Below are 20549 nucleotides of genomic sequence, written 5' to 3' on the forward strand. Positions count from 1 at the left end.
AGGTAGTCTTGCGGCATCCTATGCTCTCTTTTTGAGAAACCCCAGCATTCAACTTCAGGACTCAACTTCGATTTCTGCACATTATGGCTGCCGCTGACGTAGCTAGCATCAGCCAGGCACCTGTCCCTGGCTATATTCATGCCACCCCCTCTCGAGGTCTATATCGAGATGTTGATCAGGCAATTCACGACTACATCGGGGCTAGTAGTAAACTAGAGCACGACTTCAGCGAAGATGAACCCTTTTTCGTTGCCGACCTAGGACAGGTGCTGATACAACATCAAAAATGGCAAAAATACCTTCCAATGGTTGAGCCATTCTATGGTACTTAGAGCCATCTTCATAATCATGTAAAGATACGCTAACACTTCGTAGCAGTGAAATGCAACCCGGACCTGCCTCTTTTGAGATACCTAGGGACACTCGGTACTGGCTTTGACTGTGCCTCGATTGAAGAGATTCGGACTATGCTCTCTTGGGGGGTTGAACCTTCGCGCATAATCTTTGCCAACCCATGCAAAAGCCCGTCCTCGGTTCGATTTGCAAGGAGTGTTGGGGTCTACCGAACGACATGTGACAACATTGACGAGCTTGAAAAGATACACTTCATCATGCCTGAGGCTATGATAGTGTTGCGCCTTTTCGCTTCAGACCCAGAAGCCATGACCGACCTCAGTGATAAGTTCGGGGCCACTAAGGACGTTGCGCTCGATCTTCTCAAGCGTGCCCGACAGTTAGGGATGAATGTTGAAGGAGTCAGTTTCCACGTAGGTGCGTTGACAAGACATTGAGCGCTTATACCCTAATGATATACCTACTTATCCTTGATAAAGGGTCTGGCTCCCGGAGCGCCACGGCATTTGAGACAGCTCTACGAGATTCTAAGCATATCTTGGAGGTAGCACGATCCTTAGGCTTCAAATCCAATCTACTTGACATCGGTGGCGGTTTTCTCGACGAACACTTCGTCATAGTTGCGGAGAAGATTCGCTGCTTCATTGAGACGGAAATACCCAGTGACATACGCGTCATTGCAGAGCCAGGCCGCTTTTATGTTCAAAATGCGTACAGTCTGGTAACTAAAGTGATCGCTAGACGACAAGCGACCTCTCAGCATGGTGTATCTACCATAGGTATGCTGTACCAAAACGATGGAATTTATCGAAATTTCATGAATGCCGTCTTCGAGAACCTAAGGCCGGAGCCCCAACTGATCAGATCGAACATTAACCCTATTGGGCCAGAGGCACCTAGAAGAACACGCTGTGAGCATGAATATCATATCTGGGGGCCGACATGCGACTCGAGGGACAGCATCACGAAAACCGCCATCTTTGATTCGGAGGTCTTGGTTGGTGATTGGTTGAAGTATAAAGATATGGGAGGTATGTTCTTCTCCAAAGCTTCAACTTCTATTATTATCACCATAATAATTTACGCCACGCAGCTTACACTTTGGCAATGGCTACACGGTTCAACGGTTTCGATAGCCAGTGCAAGATAGTTTACGTTTCTAGCAAACTCTAGGTTAGCGCTTCCTAACGTGATGCCGTCTGCATTAGACATACCTCGAAAGCTCGAAAGTCTGATTATCTTGAGATTGGAAATAGGTAAGACAGAAGGTCATCAGAATAGAATTGGTTATTACCTAAAAGTTTAATTCTAACTACTGAGCCACAAACCAAAATGAGTTTTACTAAAGACGAAGCCGATCAATGTCCAAGTAAAAGTCCGTTAAGAATCAGATATATGAAAACTACATAAAGGATAGTAAGCGCATCAATAAATTGTAGTCTCTCCTTTTATCTTGACTTTTGCTAAGAAGACCCCCGAGTCACGGATTATCTCCGGTATTTAAAGTTAACTCCGATACGGGGTGAATAGGTACCTACTAGGTAGTACAGTGGGCGGTGAAGGGGTTTCCCGAATTTCGTCAACATTAGCCTATAGATAAAGTTGCGAGATAGGAACTACCTACCGCGAAAGAAAAAAAAAAATACGCCCTGCTTTCGAGGCCTGATGACTCCTTCCTTCTTGTCAACCTCTACCTACCCTCTCTCATTGAGCCTTCCAAGACAATTGCGACAATTGCGGCAATTGCTTCATCCACTGCCTCAGATGGCAACAGCCAACTCGAGTATTGCTCGGACCAGAAGTTTTAACGCTCTCATCTCGACAGCTCATAGCAGCCGAAGCCGGGTCAATTGCCACCAACGTCATGGCTTCCACATCGCAGCAGGTAAATCAAATTCCTTACTAATCGCCCTTTCCCAAATATCTACCGAGAATAAAGAGAAAAAAAAAGTTCAAGCATCGGGAGCTCCCCACATTATTAAAGCTTACTACCCAAATTTTTCTCTGATTGCTTCTGATTACGTACGTAACGATATCAGGTGTTTGTTATATCGCCCGATGTTCGGCTCTCTTCCTAGTGGATAGTGGATGCACCCCTTTTTCTCAGTTCTTCCAATTCTTCCAATAGCATCTTGAACCGTCAGTACCTCTTCTGCACGACAGTGGTATGATGTACAACGTCCCACACTTTTAAGGCGAACCAACTACGCACGCGATCAGGCGGTAAAAAATATTTGGGGATCACATCCCTTGGGCATCTGGATGAGAGACGGGAGCGCGGGTTCCAATTTGATCTGCGTGGGTTTCCTAAACACAACGAGTGCACATGCACAGAATTTCCAAGTTCCAAGTTCCCAGATCCGATCCCCAAGAAGCTGAAGTTAGGCTTAATATTCTATTAAGTCTTCTATTCGCTCTCCCTTCTCACCGTCTAACCATCTGATCCCTGGTAGAAATTCCCTCATTGTTCCAATCATTTTATGAATTAAAACTCCCCTCGCCACTTTTTTCCCCGTGTTTTTCCTAGTCAATCTTCTTTCCCATCTGATAATTTTACGCTGGAACCATCTTACTGAACCACGTTTTTGTTAGCAGGAGCGGTAGTACCGGTACCAAACCTAGCACGAGTATTAGCAGGAAAACGAACAGTAGCGATACCTACCCCGCTATTATCATTTTCAGGGTCTTTTACCCCGCCATCTCCAAGCCCACTACACCCTCCAAAAAGGCTATTTCACCACCAAACAGCGGCGATGACGAGACTTAACCTTGGAAATATCAACCCGCACATCGTCGAGGCCAAGTATGCCGTTCGTGGTGAACTCGCCGTCAAGTCCGAGGAATACCGTGCTAGACTTAGGAAAGGCGACAAAAGTCTACCCTTTGACGAGGTAATTAGCGCCAACATCGGTAACCCGCAGCAGCTTGACCAGAAGCCCATCACCTACTTCCGTCAAGTCTTGAGTTTACTCGAGAACCCGAAGCTATTGGAACACAAGGATATCCTACTCAACTCTCTAGATTACAAGACAGATGTCATAGAGCGAGCGCAATGGCTATTAGACCACGCGGGCAGCGTTGGAGCATACAGCGCCAGCGCAGGTGTTCCCGTCATCAAGGAGAGCATTGCTAAGTTCCTTGAGAGTACGTTATAGTAACCCACGTGAGGTTTTCATTAAGTTAACTTCAAATCCTAGAACGAGATGGCTTCCCTGCCGATCCAGCACATATCTACTTGTCAGCTGGTGCCTCTTCCGGTGTCAACACTCTTTTACACATCATCTGCGCCTCTCCTAGCACTGGTGTACTCGTCCCTATCCCTCAGTACCCGCTCTATACCGCTTCGCTATCCGTATTGAACTCCACATGCGTACCTTACTACCTCGATGAGGCGGCTCACTGGGGCACATCGGTTGCCACCATCAAGGAGGCGTACAACAAAGCTAAGGGTGATGGCATTGACGTCCGTGCCATTGTCATCATCAACCCTGGAAACCCTACAGGCGCCTCGCTATCCGAGGAAGACGTCCGAAACGTCCTAGAGTTCGCTGCTGAGGAACGACTCGTAGTTATGGCTGACGAAGTCTACCAGACTAATGTGTTCATTGGCAAGTTCCACAGCTTCCGACAGGTCCTTCTTACTCTACAGAAAGAACACCCTGGTAAATACGACAACGTCGAGCTTGCATCCCTGCACTCCATCTCCAAGGGCATGGTCGGCGAGTGCGGACATCGTGGCGGCTACTTCGACCTCATCGGCTTTACGCCCGAGGTTGAGGAGCAGATTTACAAATTCGTCTCCATTACGCTGTGCGCACCTGTAATTGGCCAATGCCTTGTTGAGCTCATGGTCAACCCACCCAAGCCCGGTGAGCCGTCCTATGAGCTTTATGACAAGGAATACAACTTCATCTTCAACAACCTTAAGACGCGCGCCTATGCGCTTTACGAAGCCTTCAAGGAGATGGAGGGCGTCGAATGCGGCGAGCCTCAGGGTAGCATGTACCTCTTCCCCACTATCCGTGTACCTCCTAAGGCCGTCGAAGCTGCTAAGAAGGAAAACCGCAACCCCGATGAGTTCTACTGCATGCGTCTGCTTGAGGCTACTGGTGTGTGTGTCGTCCCCGGCAGCGGCTTTGGCCAGGCCGAGGGAACCCTGCACCTCCGAACTACGTTCTTAGCCCCTGGCACGGAATGGGTTGTTAACATTAAGAAGTTCCACAAGGAGTTTATGGATACCTACAGATAAGAGAGATATTATTCTAGAATAAAAGAGGCTTGGGAAATCCTACGAAAGAAGGATATTCGGGTTAGATGGTTCGGTTCGAGATATACCTTAGATGGCTGTCTTGACAGAAGTGAAACGAGCAAAGCCTTGTATGCCCTAGATACTAGGTACCTACAAAAACGAGGCTGGTTTGCGCGTTTGATAATCCGTAGTGACTGCTTTTATGAAAGGGCCTCGTACGATGGAACAGGACGGTATAGGGGCCTTGACTGGGGTTCAACTAAATACCTGGTACTTACCTACTCTCCACTACTCCGTATGCATCACATCAATAGAAACAAACCCTCCCAAATCCGGTTTACGATGCAATGAAAACCTCATAGCAAAAATTTCAAATGTGATCCAAAAACATCAAGCGATTCTCAGCTCGTCTACGTTAGGCTGGTATTTATTGGTACATTAATTTTTTTCTTCTATTGCACAGACTTCGCAATGCTGTCTTCTTCGTCCCGGACGCCTGTCCCATCCATCCTCCACCCACCCATCCATACTTACATACGTACTAGGTATTCCCCACAACTTTTACCACTATTCCTAGTGAATAAACGAAACGCCGGGATACCTAGGATATGTATGTATGTATGTAATCTTCCTACCTCCCCTCTTGTACCTTTTACGCCCTCTCGCTACCCCGTAGCCGCACGGCCTGTCCGTACTTCTGGAGCTTGGTGATGAGCTGGTCGCCCTGCTTGACGACGTCCTGGTACTGCTTGTTCTTGTCGTCGGGGCGGTTGGTCTCGATGACGCCTTTGCCGGTGACGCGGTCGATGGTGCAGGGGATGCGGCCGCCGGCGATGAATTTGGCTAGGTCGCTGTTTTTGGTCATGTTAGTATTTTCTGGTTGTAGGAAATGTGGGATTGTGTAACATGAGGAGAGGGGAAGGGGATATGGATGAGTAAACATACCGATCTAGGAAATCCACCGTGACGCCGAAGTCATTGGCCATGCTCTCGAGCCCGACGACACGGTAGCTCTGTAGTAGCTGCTGGTAGGCACGGAGGCGCATCTCCCGGATGAACCAGCCCTTATGCTCGTGCAGGTAGCGGTCCTGGGTCAGGAACTGCTCCTCGACTTGGGCGAGGGCCTGGAAGAAGAGCTTGTAGTGGCCGTTGTACAGGCTGCTCACCAGCTGGGCTAGGGGAGAGAAGTCCACGGCCAGCTCGGTCTCGGGTTGGTCCGTGCTGGTGCCTAGGGTCGTCAGGTTCACGGCCGTTACGGTCTTGGTGGGGGCCGCGGGTGAGGAGGCCGCTTCCTTGGCGGCGGTATCGCGCACTTCAGAGTCCTCAGCGCCAGGACCTGCAGATATGGCGCCGGTTAGGGCCAGGAGCTTGTCGTCGCCGTCGGCGCCGAGGATGGCCTTGATTTCAGGGGCGTCAACGACCTTGCTCTTGAAGTCAACCCGCTTAAGAGAGACTGAACCGGCAAGAACGGAGTAGACGACTAGGTTCGAGTACGTGCACAACTCGTAACTGGTGAAGGTCGACAGGGAGTCGAGGAGTAAAGGAGCGGCGAGGTTATACGATCGTACCGTTAGTAGGTGGAGGCCCTCGTAGGCCTTTAGTCGGTTGCGGCGGTCCCAGTCGCCGCCGCTGTCAACAAGAGTCTTAGCGCGCGCAACATGCTTCTTCACTAGAGCCTTGTCGCCGTAGAAAAGTCCCATGCGGATTATGGCGAGAACTAAGTCGATCTTGGTGCCTAAGATGCCCGTCTTCTCGAAGACGTCTTCGTAGGTTGCTATCGCTTTATCCTGTTGCGCGAAGCTGTTAGTCATAGTCATACGAGGATTAACATAGTCATGGAGGACCATATAGTAACAAATTAATATACCTTGTCACCAATCTTAGCAAAGAAATCGGCACGCTTTCCCTTCGCTGCCATGATTTCCGTTTCGCCAGCCTGCTCAACTGCTTCATCCTCCTCCTTCTGGAACCCCTCCAGCTCCTTATCATTCTCTGCCTGTAACTTATTGTAAAGATTCTCGTCCCAAGCTAAGGTAGCGCCGGCAGTCTTGCTAGCAACCATCCCGGCGGCGCTTGGTTTCCTCCCGGTAGGCTTCTGGGGCGCTGATGCCGATGTGGTCTCACCGATGGTATTTAGGATACCCTCGGTAGGATGGGCTAGATACTTGTACAGCGGGGCCATTTTATTCTCACTGATTCCATCTTGTAAGCTCTTTATGGCAGCCTGCTGGGCGGGTCGAGTGGCGTAGGGATTCGTGATGGTGAAGACATGTTGGGCTAATGGTAGAGCAGGCCATTTCGCGTACTGGGGGTCGGAACCCATGATGAATTGGGCGACAGAAGAGCTGACGTGGGCTTAAATAGAGTATCAGAGGGTATAATGAGTCGTAGGATGAAGATAGACCACTGGATTCTCGATTATGTCGACGTCGTTGGTTGATGAAGCCTCATAAAAACTTCAGAGCTTCGTTTAACGGTTTATGGTTTATGGATTTGCCAGCGGTTGCAAGCAGCTGCAGGCGGCCATCGGTGGACGTAACTTTCACCAGTAAACCTAGCTCTGAGCCAATCATATAGCATATGTGGGTCTTGTCGGAGCCTCAGCAGTACGTACCTCCCAGCTACAAAAGCGCTTGAGCTCTACAAAGCAAAATGGAAAGGTGCGGATTACCCCGGTCCTAATAAGCTCAATGCCAAGACTTACATCCATTTTCTACACCTTTCGTCCTCCACATTAGAAACTCTCCGAGGTGCAGTACACGAACATACCACTTTCCTTCTTCAACCTGTTTTTTTTTCTCTTGGACCTCATGAAACGATTTTGACGAGATTGTCATCCCATCCAATTTGAACAGAATAATAATCAATAACTGCCCAGTTACCTATTCGAAAATAACAAAGAAGACGTAGAAATTCACTCTCCGTCGCTCATAATGGCAGGAGACGATGGTCCCGAGGAGCTTCCTCAGCCCTTCGACGCGAAGCGACTCGAGTCCGCTAAGAAACGGAAGCATTCGCAATCCCCCGTCAGAAACAAAAGCAAGCATCGTGATGATAACTCAGACATGCCTTCAATCGACGAACTCCCTCAACCATTTGACGCAAAGAAGCTCGAACCAGCCAAGAAACGCCAGCGCTCGAGGTCACCGACAGGCGAGGCGCCTCGAAGGCTTAAGCGACCCGGTCGCGGCGCCCGATTCTCCCAGGCAGAGAGTTCGTCCATCCGTCACCGCCATGAGCAACGCGAGCGCGAGGCTGCCGAGGCCGCTGCCACGCAGGCCGTGCTAGACCAGAGAGGCATCAACGACGTCGTGCGACAGCACTATAACGCGGTGCCGGAGAGAGGCCGAGACTGGCGAAAGACGGACAGCAGAATCAAGGGGTTGAGATCCTTCAACAATTGGGTCAAGAGCACGCTAATACAGAAGTTCTCGCCGGACGAGGACTACACACCCGGTGCCCACGAAAGAGGTCATGATATGGCTGGCGCTAGGGACCACCAGCTACTTGTACTCGACATTGGATGTGGTAAGGGTGGTGATTTGGGCAAGTGGCAACAGGCCCCGCAGAGGGTTGCGCTATACGTTGGACTGGATCCTGCAGATGTCTCAATCGATCAGGCGCGAGAGCGGTACCGCAATATGAGCCATCGCGGTGGAGGCGGCGGACGAGGTGGTAGGGGCGGCCATAGGGGTGGTCGCCACCAACATCTTTTCGATGCACGCTTCTTTGCGAAAGATTGCTATGGGGAATCTATCGGCGATATCGATATCATCAGACAAGTCGGATTTGATCATTCACCCATGGGGAGGAGTGGGTTCGATATCGTCAGCATGATGTTCTGTATGCACTACGCATTTGAGAGCGAAGAGAAGGCCCGCATGATGCTTCAGAATGTCTCCGGAGCTCTAAAAAAGGGCGGTCGATTCATCGGCTGCATACCCAACTCGGACGTGATCGGCGAGCGAGTTGTCAAGTTCAATGACTGGCTTGCGAAAAAGCAGAAAGCAGAGGCAGCCAAGGAGAAAGAAGCACCTCCCCCTAAGGAGGAGAAAGAAGAAGGCGAAGAAAAGGAAGAGGGGGAAGAAGGAGAGGTCGAGGAGACGGCGGAATGGGGTAACGATCTCTATCGGGTTAGGTTCCCCGGTAAGACGCCCGGAGATGGAATATTTCGACCGCCGTTCGGCTGGAAATACAGCTTCTTCCTTGACGAGGCTGTAGAGGAAGTGCCTGAATACGTTGTTCCGTGGCCGGCGTTCCGTGCCATTGCGGAAGACTACAATCTCGAGTTGCAATACCATCAGAAATTTGACGAAATTTGGGAGGCTGAAAAGGATGATCACATTCTAGGGCCTCTAAGCGAGCGTATGGGCGTTCGCGAGAGAGGGAGGGGGCCACTTTTAGTCTCGCCAGAAGAGATGGAGGTTGCGAACTTCTATCTGGCGTTCTGCTTCTATAAAGTATAGTCGTTCTTGCAGGCAATGGGATTGGCTTTTGTGGTTGGTTGCAAGGCGGCATCCTCATTAGATGAAGACATTGGCATTGTTTATTCAAGGGCCTAGGACATTTCTTAATGGCGTTGGGGATGTCCTGGAAGTTGACGCTATCCTTGAAATCCGACGTTCCCTAGGATTGATAGGATAGCATATCAAGTGCGTACTATATGCCCAATGAAGTGCTAGCTGATCATAAGGACTAAGCTGTGGCTGAAGTAAGACTGCTGTGGCCATCAATAGCAGAGTCTCTTGACCTGAAGTAGATAAGCACTACTAAATCACAACTCCCAGGCTGACTATCTGGTACCAACCTAAGAAGTAGCCAACTGGATATTCGTTGTATTCTCAGCTGTTACAATTCTAAAATATCCACCCACTCAATCGCGAAGTTGGCGTAGAAAATATTCTCAACATACGACTGGATGATTTCCTCCCTTCCGGATCCCCACTTTCTGATTCCGGTAATGCTACTAACTTTCTATTGGTCGAGTCATTATATGCAGTATGTCGTGTTGTTTGCTCCCTACCAAAGGAGGTAGATTATTAGCAAGGAGAAATCCAATGCCAAATCATACAAATTGGAAAACATATTAAAAGTTGTAATCTTGAAGAAAAGAAAGTGGTAGCCCTTTATTATCTTTGCCGTCTAACTAGTCGTATAACCCATTCACGGACCTACCCATACCTACCTATCACCCCTTCTTTTTTTCCAAGTTTATTCGACTTTTCCCGCCCAAGATATCTCTAGACGCTCTTGATCCCTTTCCAAACCCCTATTCATACAAGTAAGCAGGTTGACAAACAGAAACAAAGAAATCAGGAAACCGCCGTTAATAGATTCGTGATGGATTCATCAAGGTCCCAGACCCACGCTTGTTATCTCTCGAGATACCCGGTACTGTTCTCCCGTCGTCATCGTGTAGATAAGCCATATACCACCCAAGCCCAAGCCTCGTGACAAAGAAATAGAAAAAGAAGAAAAAAAACTCGCAGTGAAACGACGGCAGCCCCCCTTTTATACGAAGTAATATACCGCCCCTAATACCCAGTCCCAAGTTATACCGTCCGAACCAAACCCCTATTTTTTATTCCTCGTTTGTGTAGATTTCCCAATTTCCTAAGCCCCCTAAACAAATCCCATCCCGTCCCATTCGCTGAGCATAACATTATCCCACAGCTTGCGCCTCACCTCTCAACCCACCCACCAACACACCTAGACAATATCCAAGCAGGTTTGTAGCTAGATAGATACCTAGATAGATTCGTCCATACGCATCCATCACGTCCAAACCCTCTCCCCAACCCCCCGCGGCACCCCCGGCACCTGTCCAACCGCCGCGTCGCGATGCGCCGGGCCCTCGTAGTAGCTGCCGAGACTACTCCCGCTGTCCCGGTTTCGGAGATAGTCCGCGTTCGGCATCGTTGCGTACGGGTTATGGTTCCCACCATTCCCATTCCCATTTCCGTTTCCGTTTCCGTTCCCGTTACCAAGGTTGTGGCTGTCGTGGTTCATATGGCTGAGATGCTGCTGATTCATATGGCTATGGCTATGGCTATGGTTATGGTTATGGTTAGGGTCGTTGGTGTTGGGGTTAGCATGATGCCCCATCGCCGTCCCGAACCCGAAGTACGTCGGCTGAGCCATGATCTCGGCACTGCTGGTGTGGTGGGTGCGCGCGTGCAGGTGGTTGTGGGAGGGGTTAGGGGGTGTGAAGGTGGGGAAGTCTGTGGCTGTTGGGGGGGTGGATGAGTCACTGTGTCGTTCTGGCCGTGGGAGAGGTGGTTGTGGGGGTTCCCAGGGGTAGTTTATGTTGCCGCTGTTGCTGGTGTTGGCGCTGAGATGGGCTTGGGGTGGCGAGAGAATGGGCTTGGGTTTGTTGTCGTAGGATCTAGGAGGCGGTGTTAGTGTGGCAGGCTATCTAGCTAGTTGGGAGGAAGGGGTAGAATGTTAGAGTAGATTTATCATACTTTTGCGCGTTGTACATCTGTGCTTGGTGGCTATCAATAGGGTTGTAAATGTGCGGTTGGTTTATCTGGAGCGGCATGGCCAGATGGCCGCCGGTGTTGTGAGGATACGTCGTCGCCATGTTATTGGCCATCATAGACGGAGACGTGGAAGCTGAGCCGCTCGAGAAACTGCCATCGTGGACACTGGCACTGGAGCTCGACGAGGCACGTTTTCGACAGTTGTATTTGCGGATGCCCCAGCGGATCAAGCGACCTCTATACGCTCTAACGCTGCGATGGGAGAGCGCGTTTGTATTAGTGTTTATTTTTCTATTTGCCTATCTACAACGCGTTCGTATTCCAAGGTTAAGGGAAAGGGGATAGATGATAGTGAAATAGAATATGTTAATGAGGATATTGGAAAACAGGATTAGAAAGGGGGATAAGAGGAAAAGGGTTGATTCTCACGAGGCTTTGAACCCATATTGTTCAATCATAATCTGGCGCACCACAGCGAGCGTGTTCTCAGCGTAGAGTTCTTTTATGGTGGCCTCGTACATATCCCATTGCTTCGTCATATTTGTGATAATAATAAGTCTACTTTTCTCTTATCGGAGATGATGCCGAGTTCGAAGTTAACTACAGGTTATGAATGGCAATACTTGGGGAAGAGTAAGGGCAAACGAATAGTCGCGCCATCTGGGGCAAGCAAAACGGTCGTCATTTGATGTCACGTTTTTTTTTCCCTTAGGGGACGTAGGCAAAGGGGAGGGGGGGTGTCGGACGTCAGAGCCTCACCGGGATTCCCTGAGGACTTCACTGCACTACACTACACTGCGTGCGGGGAGCCTACATACCTAAGGTGATCTATTGATCTATTCGGGAAGGGGGGTGAGTTTTTGATCGGTTGGGGAGGGCTAAATAGAGGCTTGTTTGTCCGCGCGGCTCACAGTCCCTACCTATCTACCTACTTACCTACCTAGGTAGGTAATAAGAGAATAACAGTGCTATGAAGCAGGCTACGGGGCTATCCTGCTCTTCGCCATTATTCCCTTTACACATCCCACTCGCTGGGCGCTGAGCGCTGAACACTGAGCGCTGAATTCTGCGAGTTACCTTCCGTTACTTACTCCATGACCCTATCCTATCTGGGCGGGCTTGCATAAAGATGGGATTAAGGGGCGTATTATGGCCCAGGTGTATGAACTATCCTTGCTTAGAGCCTTACCGCTAAGCTGGCTCGATCTGGGTAGGAAGGATAGTGAGAAAGATCCTACCTTTACGGCTTATGGGCTTTGGGGATTGTCCTTTGCAGATCTGGGGAAAGAATCAGCGAAAAAAACAAAAGGACATCGTTTTTCGTCTAGGCCGCAGCCACAAGTCCGGAGCCTGCTTCTCTAGCGCCATCTACACAGTTCCTCGGAGAGATAACGATGTTGCATAGTATCAGGCTGTCAAGTTAAAAAGTCAACCTCGCAATAAAGAATTGGAGATAGGTATGTATGTTATAGCCTTATAGCCTTATGCCAAACATAGTAGTTGCAGATATCATATACTACCGTATGTTTGCGATTGCTGCACGAAATTCTACTTGCGTATGCTTTGTAACGTGAGAGGAACTGGTACACACAAGAACAAGAAGCTTGAATCAGCCCCCACGATCGTACATACATTGACTCACTTCACCTTAAAGCCACAATACCTAACTAGTATCCTTCACCTGAACCGGGGTGCCTGAGGCTGACTGCTCCCCATGTATTGTACCGCGCGGTTGAAGACGCTTTAGAACGTGGGCTAGAACCTAGCCAATCGGATAGAGGATGGAATCAATATGGTTCAAATTTATGAGCGGTTTTTAGTCATCGTTGAACAAGACTATTAATAGGACTTATGTTATTGATCGGGTCGGCCGAGGTCAGGTCTGGAGAAACAACCGGAAAATAAACAGCCAACATTGAAAACGATGTTATAAATTTTAAAAAGCGAGTATGTCGAACTATGATATGCACAGCCATGATTGTTATGAGATAGTTAGTTCCAGAAATTTGAAGAAGACGAACTTCCAACGTCAGTGATCTCTCATTGGCATATTAAAAGGCGATATGGAGAAAATACAATACCACCCCACCATTATGCGCTGCAGCCTCATTCCTTTTTCGATTTTTGCTGACTGCCGCATGCTAATTCAGTCATGTTTCTGGCCAAACCCCGCTTCCGGTCGCCTCGTTTGATCCTTCGCTTCATACATTAAGACCATTGCGCCGCGCCCCAAGGAGAACATTGCCTAGCCGCCGCCTAGAATCACTCGTACGAGACCGGACCAACGCTCTGATAGTTAAGGACCTTGAGGTCAATGAGGCTGGATCAAGCTGAATCATTCTTCGAGCCCATCTCACTATAATCTCACCCCAGCCATTACAGACTCGGCCGCGAAAAGACCTTCCAGTTCTTCCGAACTGGGACGGTGGGCAAGCTACGTCTCTAAGCAGTCGCCTTCTTCTCATCTGTAGAAGAGCCATTCTTAATGGTGTCTTGTTTGGTAATTGGCGAAATCTCTGTAGGACTGCTGACAGTTTCGCCGCCCGTAATACCGGTATCCTGTTCTTTATGGGCAGCGGCTGCGTCAATCTTTGGGTTCGGCTTCGTCTCGCTAACAGTACCAATAGGTGAAACTGGTTGGCTCGCGTAAGCAGCACCTGTTGCACCGGCAGCAGTCCGGATAGCGTCGAACCACTTTTGAGCCTCAGAAGAAGAATGGGCCTTGAAATTAAGCTCTGAAGTCCCTGCGATTTTGCTGCTAATGCTCTTACTCTTGTCTTTTCCCTTAACGGAGAATTTGTCCCCGCTAGGAGCACCGAGGACGGCATCCGGGAGATAGATGGAAAGCTCCGGTTTTGGATCATATCGCAAGTTATCGTCGTCTTTAAACTCATGCAAGAATTTAGACGGAGTCACCACATAGTATCCGGATTGTGTACCCCAAGACAGCTTATTGCGTGACTTGCGTTCTAGACTGCCTTCGATGAGCGCCTTGGTTGAAGTATGGTTTTGGTTGGGGAACACAAGTTCCTCCACAGTTCGCGGCGGATCATTCGGGTCAACAAGGCGATGACCGTCACGAGCAACGAAACCCTGCCATTCAAAGTCGCCCGGGATACGTTGCGCTGCACCTAACATGTCGGTGTAGAGCGCTCTCGTCTTCTCAGCCTGCCCGCCGGCAACCTGGTTCAATGCATCCATTGATTGTTGGACCACCTCAACTACATGAGCCTCGAAGGCTTTGAAGCTGTCCTGGACATTGATCAGGTCATTTCTGTGGTTGTTCTCTTCGATGACCTGTTTGTTCAACCTATGGATGACGCCTCGCTGGATGACATAAGGATCGTCGCTCGGAGTCATCTTACCACCCGTTGACTCGAAGGCTGCAGTATGCTGACCAAGAAGTTCGATTTGCTTCTGGGTGGTGTTTCTAGCCTTCTCGATCTCTTTCGCACCCTTTTCAACTCCATGCGACACCTCCTTTTGCTTCGCCTTAATCTCCTTGTGTAGTCGCTCAAGAATAGGTAGGACAGAGCCCTTTAGAGTTTTTTCCGTTTCCGCATTCGAATTGATCATAGCCTAAGACATGTTAAATATAAAGATTCAACGTGTGTTAGTATTCAATATCATACCTGTGTGTTGACTCGCATATTTTCAAAGAAACCGGCAACTCCGCCAAGACCTTGGTCAAAGTGCGCCCCCTCCTTTAGAGGATGAGAGATCGTCTTAAGCACCTTCTCATACTCTTTGGAGTGCGCTTTATGAACCTTCTCTACCGCCCCGACATAATCTTCTAGATATCCTACGGCATGTTTCCAGGCTTGAAGTCTTTCGGCGAGTAAACCGGCAGTCTAGAGATAAAGGGGTTCTTGTCAGCGACGGAATGGGGAGTAAGGAAGCTTCAGGAGACTTAATGCGATGTAAATGCGACTCAAATGCGACTTACAGTAGTAGGATCAATATCTGGTACAGCTTCCAAGTCGCTGAAATTGGTCCCTTTCCTGACGGGAATTGTAAGGGAGTCGCCGCTCATCTTGGAATTTGCTGTTTTGCTATTTTGCGATTATCGGAGCTTTGTATGTCTTGCTTCTGATTGCGCCCGCTAGTCCGAAAATCACCCCGCACGGAAGACGATGAGATCTGCTATGATCGATTGACGTCGATTGAAATTGAGCGTCTATTCAATTCAAAAAAAATAAGTGTCGATTCTTCTCTCGTAATAGGAGTTATGGTAATGATTTACTTCGAGTCGGTGAGATAAAAGATCTGAAACAAAAACCCCTAGGAATTATCAAGATTAAACATTAAACAAGCTTGAGCCAAGCAATTTCCTAATGTTAGGAGCACAACGACTGGGCACTGGGCAGTTATGTCTGGTGATGCGAATTGGTGGATATTAAAATCCCTGCGTCGATCATCGAGCCTTGACCCTGGCTGGGAATGGTGGGATAGTATGACGCCGATTTATCGATTGATGATAGCTAGAACAGGTTAGGAATTCAATCTATAGATGAGTGCTAATACATAGTGATGCGGTAGTTGGAATTCTAGGAAGATATTGAAGTCATCAAAGGACTCGGTCGCACAGCTTCAGCCAATTAAATATTGACAACCGTAGTACAGCATCGACTATACCTGCACTTTCTCACATAGGGGAAAGTCTGATAGAAAAATGATGTCATCTACCTGGAAGATATGTACATAATCGTATCTAGCACTGCAGTCTAGGTACATAATTGTATTGACGTAAGCAGGTTTTTAGCTTGGAAGTGGCCAGCTGAAGTACCTCCTTCGTACATATTCAAGAATTTGTACAGAATACAAAATACTTTTTCGTACGATTCAATCGATGTTATCCCTGTGATCGCTCCTTTTAATATATCACGATGCCTTCGACAACGTTGCATCATTCGACTGGACAAAGCACAGGTAGCTTATTAAGTTAGGTATCAATGTATCGATGTATACACTTCCGATATAGCATCTACGGAGGTAGTGCATAGATATTGACAAATACCTAAAATAAAGCATACTACTATGTGAAGCTAAGAATATCCTTTGTACGCTCACTTGACCACTACCCCTTACTCATGCCTCAATATTATTGTTTTCCCTCTAACAAAAAACACGGCAAAGGATAATCGCTCACCCGGCAAAGACCGATCTAAAATCAAGAAGGTATTGCAATGTGCGACGATTCCACTTGCGGCCAGGCCGAGATCTCGGGATGAACAAGTGTTGTATTCCACCGGCTTGACTCGCCAGTCCCGACACACCTTACGCGACGCCCAGCACCGTTGCAAGGTAGCAACAAGCGAGAAAAATTTCCTCGTTTCTCTCTACGTCCTAAATGCAACGCTCCGTAGCACACGTTATGCAAGAGTACAAGAGCACAAGAAGCACAACCGTAATTATCCGTGCTGAGGTTGCAGAGGTGAAAACTTTCTTTTAATTCTTCTTTCTCCTCGGTAACCGATTTGCCGAGGCCTCAGGAATGGACTGTGGTATCGCCTCCTAACATTGACTGTCTTGGGTGTCTCTTGGTAGTCTAAATGCCAATGTGCCAATGTGCCAATAGTGAACAAGAACATGATGGGGTATATAACAATTCTCAGATATGTCCATCCTTAACAAAACCGGCCAATTTGATCGCCTGCTCGAATCCCGCAACCAAACGCCATTACGCCTCTCTCATGTAATATGTATGTATATGTAAAGTGTGGCCCGTCCCGATGAAACCCACCCCCTTTACGAACCGTGGCGCATGTAAATCTTTCCCCCTGAGCCATTAAAACGCCTAGCCAAGAGAAATATATATAACACAAAATAAATCACACCGATAACCTTGGTAACCCATAGAAAATCTCGGGGTGGGGACCATTTCCAGATGGCAAAGTAGCAGTAGTAGAGTCACAATCCTCCACAAAGGCGTCGTGGCAACTAACCAGTCCTGCCTTGGATGAGTCGCAGCCGTCTTTCTCCATCAGCGCCGCCGACCGCGGCATGGCTGGGGAAGAAATTGAACCCCCCCATCGAGTGCCGATTGGTCGACCGAGTTCTTGACGTGCTTCTCGACCCGGTGGCCGAAGGTGTCCTGGAACCCTCCGCATGTGGGCCCTCTGTTATGGTTGCTAGAGGATCCGTTGTTACGATGCGCGTAGGCGAATTCGGCGAACTCATAGAACTCATGGCGGTCTGATAATCCGGAAGTGCTATGGGACCCGTGTAACTGTTCGACCTTGGCAGCGGCGCTCTAGTGGCCGTTGTATAACTCGGTACTTTGCTCAATTGCTCCAAATCTAGACATTCAGTGTGTTCCGGCGGTGTATGGTGGCCCCCTGCATGAGGTGGGTGATCCTCCTCGCTTGTCTGTCGCGACAATTGTGTCGAATGCGCTTGCGAAGAGTCTCCTGTGTGTTCGCCATCTGTAGGATGATGAAATGGCGTTGTTGACCCCGATACGGATGTCATTGACGTGTAGGATTCGTTTCTCCGAGATTCGTCAAGTGATACATTCTGCAATCTAGAAGATAGTGCAGCGGGAGGAACAGCTATGGCATGGGCCATTGCTGCGAGATTTTCCGTCGAGCCCGCCCGAGATTGTGCGTAGAAAGGACTGTTAAGACCGCTCTGTACTGCGGGCGTCATGAGACCATTTGGTTCCATGTCTTCGTACAACTGGTCTAGGACGTGCATTCCATAGCCAGGAGGAGCCATACTTGTCGTTTCGCTCTCGGTAGTTGCTTCGCTGGAGTTCTCTGGTGCCTGAGAGACTAGATTGCCTTCTTCGTCTAAAGGCATATTCGGCGAAATAAAAATAGTGATTGGCAGTGATGCTCGAAGCTGCTCGCAAAATTGTTAGCATGGGCATCCCCCTCAAAATGGGTTCGTAGAGTGAAACCATACCTCAGAAATATGTCCGTCGGGATTCCTCAAGGCAACTGTTAGCTTGAGCTTATGCCTAATCTTGATACCATGGACTGAACAGTCCTGGATGCACTTGCTCAATCTCTTCGGCAGCGGCAATTCCTTGATAATAACCCATCCTTCCTGACCGGTCTCTTCGATATTGTCATGCCAGCTAGTTTCGCGGTTGACTTCGAAATTCCACGAGGTGACGTCGCGATCGTGCTTGTACATTTTGGTTGGGGTCGGAAAACCCGACACACTGAATTCCTGAACCTCGATAAGTTTAACCATGATGTTGCCCATTTCCAAGCCCTTCAACAACGGCGTAAATCGCATTTCCAGGGGAATGTTGCTACCAAACACCACAGCCTTTTGCGGGATAACCACAGAATACTCGATCTTGTTAGGCCATATATTCTCTACGCTCATAGCGTGGTTGAATTCAAGCGCTGCCGGTTCTAAAGTTCGAATAATTCGGAGTCGTTTGTACGCATGTACATTCTTGGCTAACTTCCCCCTTGAGATGGTGGCTTTTAAGACATAGGTAATCCCAGTTTGGTAGAGCCCCTCCACACTCTCGGCAGTGTCTCCCGGTAGCAGAAATTCGAATGGCCATTCATAGTTTCCGGGGGCTAAAGTGTTGTGATGCGTCGTTTCTCCTACGAAGGCAGGCCATGTATGCCTTAGAATCGTGACTGTTCTGTCGACTTTCTGGTTGTGAATACCCGACGGTGTTTGCCTTCCATCAACCCACGCAACTCGGCAGCTACCCATAAGTCGTAAATGAACATCTTCGACCTTTAAGTGTTCTCTCAGACATAAGACTAAGACACCCTTCAACAGCTGGCCGGAAGCCTCATGCTCGTTTCCACGTAAAACGATAAAATCATTCTCAAGACTGCAGCCGATACTCAGTAAGTTGTCGTTGGTTGTGTTTTTTTGCTATCAGGTAGCCAACACCAACGGATTAGCTTACCGTATCTCGAATAAGGTACAGGCACTTCGGCTAGCAACCGAAGTGAAAGGGTTAAAAGATGGCATTTTTAATTCTGCTGTCTCAACAGCATGTATTATTGCTTTCGAAGTAGTGACGCCTGCACTCGGATGGGAGCCGGCTTGCGGATTTCGTCCACGAAAAGTGAACGGTAGATGGTGAAGATTGGTCATGAGGAAAGTAAGTATATGTAGTTGGGAGAGACGGGAGTTATTAAAAGTAGTTAAAAACAGATCCTAGTACAAAGACGTGGGACAGCTTTGCAAGGACATGTATGACACAAGATACGAAGGCCGACTCCTTAGCGGGTGGATACACGCTACTTTTTAGTATATCTCGTTCTCCCTTGACGTGGGAAATATTTTTTATCTTTTTTTGAGATGGGCCATGCCTATTCAAATACATAGTACAATGGGGACACTGGAAATTGCAACGGCTTTAAGTGACGGTAACCAGAAACAGTCATGAGCCAGTAGGTAAAGGGCAGGCAAAGGATATGCCCGCCGCCGTGCTCGGGCAACTCGTCCCATTTTTCTAGGTCATGGTCAGTTTCCGTCGTCGACCAGTCAAGAGATACATACATACATACGCACATAGTATTGTGTACGTACATATTTGATAAATGGGATGTATTGGACGAATGTAGAAGTGACCAGGGCTGTATTAAGGAACCTTCGATTGCCAGGCTGCCAGGGGCAATTTTGGAACTTGGCTGGACCTTGATCGGCTTCGTCTCTTTGGCTAGATGGCCTAGCTGGTTAGAAACGGTGATAGCCGGCCGGGATCTGCGCTTGTAGTAGATCGCCAAATCGTGAAGAAAAGTACCAAGATACATGCATGCACACTGGCGGACTGGATCAACGGAAGCGAATGGATATCCACCTATCCACACCTGCGGCGGAGGGCTGTGTATCATCGACCTAAGAGATTTTTTCTCTTGTCCATTTTTTTTTCTCTCATAGAGGGTAACATCCATTTGATTTTGATGTGTTAAAGAGGGTTCAGGTGAGGAGCTCAAATCTTGAATCTCCTAATCATTCCCGGTCTTACAGTAGTCAGGTGGGGCATTAAAGGCCTGAAATCGGACGGTCGCACCTACTGGTGTTCTGGTGTTACTGGTGGCTGCTGGTAGTACACAATCTACTGGCAATTGGGAAAGAACTTTGAACTACTTCGTATTTGGTAATGTGATGGCGTGCAAGTCACGCGGTAGTAGAAGGTTTGATAGGGCATAACTTACTCCTAGCTATCCGTCAGCTATCCCCAATCATTCCCAAATCACTCTTAAATCTTCAACTCTTCATATCGTCGTCCGTTTCCGGCTTCTTAGTCGTTGTCACTGCGGACGTACACTGGTACATACATACCTGTTTCAATTCCTTCCACCCATCTAGCGGTCATCCACACCTTTTGAAGACGATGGACTGATCATCTCCCAATTATCAACTACGCCATCACATGTGTTGCGGACGTTGCAGGTGTTACAGTTCACGCTGTGCAAGTATTTAAACCGCCCGTCCCTGCTGTTATGTTACCATTCCAGTCCCACGAGCAGCATAAG

At 48.5% G+C, this 20549-nt stretch overlaps 7 protein-coding genes across 7 annotated transcripts; 3 read left to right on the forward strand and 4 right to left on the reverse strand.

Annotated features, from left to right (window-relative positions):
* Window positions 1-83: 83 nt before the first annotated feature.
* On the forward strand, window positions 84-1527 carry GGS22DRAFT_198055 (pyridoxal-dependent decarboxylase; the record flags this gene model as incomplete). The annotated part of the gene is made up of 4 exons (XM_047966080.1): window positions 84-324; window positions 376-771; window positions 834-1385; window positions 1448-1527. 4 exons carry the CDS (start codon window positions 84-86, stop codon window positions 1525-1527), a joined length of 1269 nt encoding a protein of 422 aa, XP_047822083.1.
* Window positions 1528-2773: 1246 nt separating this feature from the next.
* On the forward strand, window positions 2774-4704 carry GGS22DRAFT_95242 (PLP-dependent transferase). Its single transcript, XM_047968513.1, has 2 exons — window positions 2774-3498; window positions 3552-4704. Exons 1-2 carry the CDS (start codon window positions 3108-3110, stop codon window positions 4601-4603), a joined length of 1443 nt encoding a protein of 480 aa, XP_047822084.1. The 5' UTR covers window positions 2774-3107; the 3' UTR covers window positions 4604-4704.
* Window positions 4705-4978: 274 nt separating this feature from the next.
* Window positions 4979-7226, reverse strand: GGS22DRAFT_155417 (PCI-domain-containing protein). Its single transcript, XM_047960210.1, has 3 exons — window positions 6471-7226; window positions 5549-6390; window positions 4979-5454 (listed from the first exon to the last, which is right to left on the reverse strand). The coding sequence occupies exons 1-3, from the start codon at window positions 6924-6926 to the stop codon at window positions 5256-5258; spliced, it is 1497 nt and encodes a 498-aa protein (XP_047822085.1). The 5' UTR covers window positions 6927-7226; the 3' UTR covers window positions 4979-5255.
* Window positions 7227-7346: 120 nt separating this feature from the next.
* On the forward strand, window positions 7347-9473 carry GGS22DRAFT_155418 (guanine-N(7)-methyltransferase). The gene has a single exon (XM_047960211.1). It carries the CDS (start codon window positions 7537-7539, stop codon window positions 9067-9069), a length of 1533 nt encoding a protein of 510 aa, XP_047822086.1. The 5' UTR covers window positions 7347-7536; the 3' UTR covers window positions 9070-9473.
* A 231-nt stretch (window positions 9474-9704) lies between these two features.
* Window positions 9705-11910, reverse strand: GGS22DRAFT_155419 (uncharacterized protein). The gene is made up of 3 exons (XM_047960212.1): window positions 11515-11910; window positions 11068-11337; window positions 9705-10988 (listed from the first exon to the last, which is right to left on the reverse strand). Exons 1-3 carry the CDS (start codon window positions 11622-11624, stop codon window positions 10379-10381), a joined length of 990 nt encoding a protein of 329 aa, XP_047822087.1. The 5' UTR covers window positions 11625-11910; the 3' UTR covers window positions 9705-10378.
* Window positions 11911-13294: 1384 nt separating this feature from the next.
* GGS22DRAFT_95291 (uncharacterized protein) lies at window positions 13295-15614 on the reverse strand. The gene is made up of 3 exons (XM_047968514.1): window positions 15032-15614; window positions 14718-14936; window positions 13295-14664 (listed from the first exon to the last, which is right to left on the reverse strand). Exons 1-3 carry the CDS (start codon window positions 15116-15118, stop codon window positions 13528-13530), a joined length of 1443 nt encoding a protein of 480 aa, XP_047822088.1. The 5' UTR covers window positions 15119-15614; the 3' UTR covers window positions 13295-13527.
* Window positions 15615-16514: 900 nt separating this feature from the next.
* On the reverse strand, window positions 16515-19452 carry GGS22DRAFT_155425 (uncharacterized protein). Its single transcript, XM_047960213.1, has 3 exons — window positions 18971-19452; window positions 17992-18892; window positions 16515-17928 (listed from the first exon to the last, which is right to left on the reverse strand). Exons 1-3 carry the CDS (start codon window positions 19159-19161, stop codon window positions 17026-17028), a joined length of 1995 nt encoding a protein of 664 aa, XP_047822089.1. The 5' UTR covers window positions 19162-19452; the 3' UTR covers window positions 16515-17025.
* Between the last annotated feature and the right edge of the window lie 1097 nt (window positions 19453-20549).

The sequence above is a fragment of the Annulohypoxylon maeteangense genome (genome assembly GCF_022496945.1).
Source record: "Annulohypoxylon maeteangense strain CBS 123835 unplaced genomic scaffold GGS22scaffold_3, whole genome shotgun sequence".
Lineage (NCBI taxonomy): Eukaryota > Fungi > Ascomycota > Sordariomycetes > Xylariales > Hypoxylaceae > Annulohypoxylon > Annulohypoxylon maeteangense.